General features: G+C 30.4%; 1 protein-coding gene across 1 annotated transcript in view; it reads left to right on the top strand.

Moving 5' to 3' along the window:
- Window positions 1-4,580, top strand: part of LOC111083259 — a 13,376-nt gene that overhangs the window by 2,169 nt on the left and 6,627 nt on the right. The window contains exons 3-4 of the mRNA XM_022379637.1: window positions 2,157-2,242; window positions 2,498-2,853. Coding sequence (XP_022235345.1) covers window positions 2,157-2,242; window positions 2,498-2,853 — 442 coding nt within the window. The remainder of the gene's footprint in view (window positions 1-2,156; window positions 2,243-2,497; window positions 2,854-4,580) is intronic.

Consider the following 4,580-nt stretch of genomic DNA (forward strand, 5'->3'; position numbering starts at 1 on the left):
GTTAACAACAATTACCATTTGGAGATAAGATAAGCCAGTTGTATAAAGTTAACAATAATTACCATTTGGAGATAAGATAAGCCAGTTGTATAAAGTTAACAATAATTATCATTTGGAGATGAAACAAGCCAGTTGTATAAAGTTAACAACAATTACCATTTGAAGGTAAAACAAGCCAGTTGTATAAAGTTAACAAAAGTTACCGTTTGGAGATAAGATAAGCCAGTTGTATAAAGTTAACAATAATTACCGTTTGGAGATAAGACAAGCCAGTTGTATAAAGTTAACAATAATTACCGTTTGTTGATAAGATAAGCCAGTTGTATAAAGTTAACAATAATTACCGTTTGGAGATAAGACAAGCCAGTTGTATAAAATTAACAATAATTACTCTATTTGCTGGAATATAATGTGCACTTTCCTTCCTCCAAATATTGCCCAAAAATTGACTACACATTATATTCACGCACATTCAATTTTGTTAGGTATTTTACTAGAAGCTACCATCGAAAATCATTAAAGGTTTCAAAAAATGTTGCATATCCAATGCAGTGCAATGGATGGGATGGATGATGACATGCTCTGGGATACAGAAGAGGATGAAGCGAAGGTTGAAGGAAGCAAATCCAAAGAATCTGATGGTAGCGACAATTCTAGCAATGATGAAGGTTTAGCTTAGTGTATTACCACCTATAGACTTTTAAATAAATTTTGTAAAATTGATGCATAAAAAATTTTCAATGAAATATTTCCAAAAGTGTTTAACACATTGATAGCTGTTTACTGTATTTAGAAACTATTCAATACATTTTGTACAACTGATGTGTTAAAAAAAACAACAACAAATTTTCATTAATTTAGACTCAAAATTGGGTGTGTATTATATTTGAAATTAAATAATAGGTTGAACAACTATATTTGTGTATTATATTGGGACAAATATGGTATACACACCAGTCCATGGTAAACTAGTGGTTTTAAAAAGACAATCTAACAACTTTTAGTTACATGGTGATTTTCATCAAATCAATCTAAGAATATTTGACTCCATGCAAAGATAATGTGGGTTTGAAATCTATACCGCATTAGTAGTTTTAACAATGACCCGTGTGGGTTTAAAATCTATATTGCATTAGTAGTTTTAACAATGACCCTTGTGGGTTTGGAATCTATAACATATTAGTAGTTTTAACAATGACCCAAGTGGGTTTGAAATCTATACTGCATTAGTAGTTTTAACAATGACCCGTGTGGGTTTGGAATCTATAACGCATTAGTAGTTTTAACAACGACCTGTGTGGGTTTGGAATCTAAACCGTGTTAGTAGTTTTAAGAATATCCCGTGTGGGTTTGGAATCTATATAAATTGGCGAGATCACAAAAAGAATAAAGAGGTGTGAAAACTGAGTCAGGAAATGCTGTGAACATTTGAAGAGATTCTAAAAGAGGTGAGGTAACGACTAAGGGTTTTAAAAGTAATGCCTTAGCTAATATGTCATATATTATTTTATGGAACAATGATAAAATGTATTGTACTTGAGAGTAATGCTTAGTTATTAGATGGTGTAGGTTTTTTAAGAACCTTTCTTATAACAAAATTATAAAGAAAAGTTGAAGCTAAAGATTAAATCATACTATTCTAAATGATCAAGTATATAATGTATGAAGCTAAAGATTAAACCATACTATTCTAAATGATCAAGTATATAATGTATGAAGCTAAAGATTAAATCATACTATTCTAAATGATCAAGTATATAATGTATGAAGCTAAAGATTAAATCATACTATTCTAAATGATCAAGTATATAATGTATGAAGCTGAAGATTAAATCATACTATTCTAAATGATCAAGTATATAATGTATGAAGCTAAATATTAAATCATACTATTCTAAATGATCAAGTATATAATGTATGAAGCTGAAGATTAAATCATACTATTCTAAATGATCAAGTATATAATGTATGAAGCTAAAGATTAAATCATACTGTTCTAAATGATCAAGTATATAATGTATGAAGCTAAAGATTAAATCATACTATACTAAATGATCAAGTATATAATGTATGAAGCTAAAGATTAAATCATACTATTCTAAATGATCAAGTATATAATGTATGAAGCTAAAATAATGTTCTGTATTAATATGTAGCTCTGTGAAGACTCCTCGACCCAGGTTACTGTGTGTTGGTATGATACTGGTGAAGACGTGGACAATAGAACATTAAAATATGGCAGGTCAGTTTTTCTTTTGTTAGTTCATATTCAAAGCTTTTGTTAAGATATTTTGTGGAAGAATGGAAACAAAACGTAAGTAAATTAATATATATATATATTTGTAAATTTATTTCTAATGAAAATAATAACACTACATTTAAGATTTCCATTTTAAGGCTGAGGACTAAAATAGTAAGAGTCAAGAGGAAAACCTTTCACTTACAGGAATATCTTTATCATGTATCTTAAAAAAAAGCTTTTACATCAATACTCCAGGGTTCATCGATACAGATCCGCAGCAGCACTTGTTCAGCTAGACGAAGACAACAATCTTCCCCTAGCAACAGAAGTTCACACTGGGAAGACACCGAGTGGAGATATTCAACAGAAAAGTGACTGGGATGTTTTTGACTCGGACGAAGTGAAACTGCTAGTAGAGGAAATCAGAGATTGTGGTGACATCTTACGGGTGTTAAAACAAGCTGGAGACCTGCAGGAAAGAACTACTGCTTGTAGCAGTGACATTGTTTGGGAAACTAAGCTACCTCCTGAGGTAAAAGTGCAACACTGGTTAAAAGGTGTTACAAGAACTTCTAATCACCGTTCATCCAGAAATTCTAAATACATTTCAAGTAAGGCTTTTGATTTTAGTGACCATAAAGGGATTATATATGAACTTACAGAGAAGTTTTATACCAGAAAATATATGTGTGCTTACTTTAAGGTTCTGTTAAATATATGAACTTACAGAGAAGTTTTATACCAGAAAATATATGTGTGCTTACTTTAAGGTTCTGTTAAATATATGAACTTACAGAGAAGTGTTATACCAGAAAATATATGTGTGCTTACTTTAAGGTTCTGTTAAATATATGAACTTACAGAGAAGTGTTATACCAGAAAATATATAAGTGTGCTTACTTTAAAGTTCTGTTAAATATATGAACTTACAGAGAAGTGTTATACCAGAAAATATATAAGTGTGCTTACTTTAAAGTTCTGTTAAATATATGAACTTACAGAGAAGTGTTATACCAGAAAATGTATAAGTGTGCTTACTTTAAAGTTCTGTTAAATATATGAATAGCAACTCTCCTTGTTTAATGTTGAGAATTTTATTTGTTGTTTTGACTTTATTTTCTATTTGCAGAACTTTTACTAAAATATCAATGTTGAGAAACTTGTTGTTAGGAGCAAGAACAGCTGATGATAAAAGGTTCTGGTTTCAGTTGGGTTTTTAAGATTGTTGTTGAGAACATTTTTGTAGCTTATAAAACTACTAGATTAAAATCTAGAACAAAATACTGAGGGCCACACTATCAGTTCCCTTTCAATCTTCAATCAGATCTAACAGAATACTGAGGGCCACACTATCAGTTCCCTTTCAATCTTCAATCAGATCTAACAAAATACTGAGGGCCACACTATCAGTTCCCTTTCAATCTTCAATCAGGTCTAACAAAATACTGAGGGCCACACTATCAGTTCCCTTTCAATCTTCAATCGGATCTAACAAAACAATGAGGGCCACACTGTCAGTTGCCTTTCAATCAACCCTGCTCCTGTTGAGAGAAAACAATTTTAGTAATCTTAACCTATCTTCATACGATAACCTTTTTATTCAACGTATCATTCTTGTAGCTCTCCTGTGAACCTTTCCAACAATTCAATCTCTGTTCTAAGGAATTTGTATTGATATAGATAACTATTAATTAAATAAACAAAATAAATTTGTTTCACGTTTACAGTTTGAGGAGAACTGATTAAATCTAAAGGTCAAATTTTGCGAAATCAGCTTGAATGGTTAGAAGAGGATCAATGTGATTAACAATCGAATACATGCATGCACGAGCTTACACATATGGGGACTTGTACCAAAACCTACATTTTGATTAGTAGTTAAACAAACACTTAAGTCGAGTCTTTGTCATGAACTAACATATACATTAAAACTTTCATCTATTCTTCAGTTACAATAATTGTCATTATCTGAAGTATCTAATAACACTGTTATCTGTCTTCTTCAGTTATAATCATTGTCATTATCTGAATTATCTAATAACACTGTTATCTATCTTCTTCAGTTATAATCATTCATTATCTGAAGTATCTAATAACACTGTTATCTATGTTCTACAGTTATAATAATTGGAAGATAGATAACAGTGTTATTAGATAATTCAGATAATGATTTCGATTTTAACTGAAGAAGATAGATAACAGTGTTATTAGATACTTCAGATAATGACAATGATTATAACTGTAGAAGATAGATAACAGTGTTATTAGATACTTCAGATAATGACAATGATTATAACTGTAGAAGATAGATAACAGTGTTATTAGATACTTCAGATAA

This window comes from Limulus polyphemus, unplaced genomic scaffold (assembly GCF_000517525.1).
Source record: "Limulus polyphemus unplaced genomic scaffold, Limulus_polyphemus-2.1.2 Scaffold8778, whole genome shotgun sequence".
NCBI classification, from domain to species: domain Eukaryota; kingdom Metazoa; phylum Arthropoda; class Merostomata; order Xiphosura; family Limulidae; genus Limulus; species Limulus polyphemus.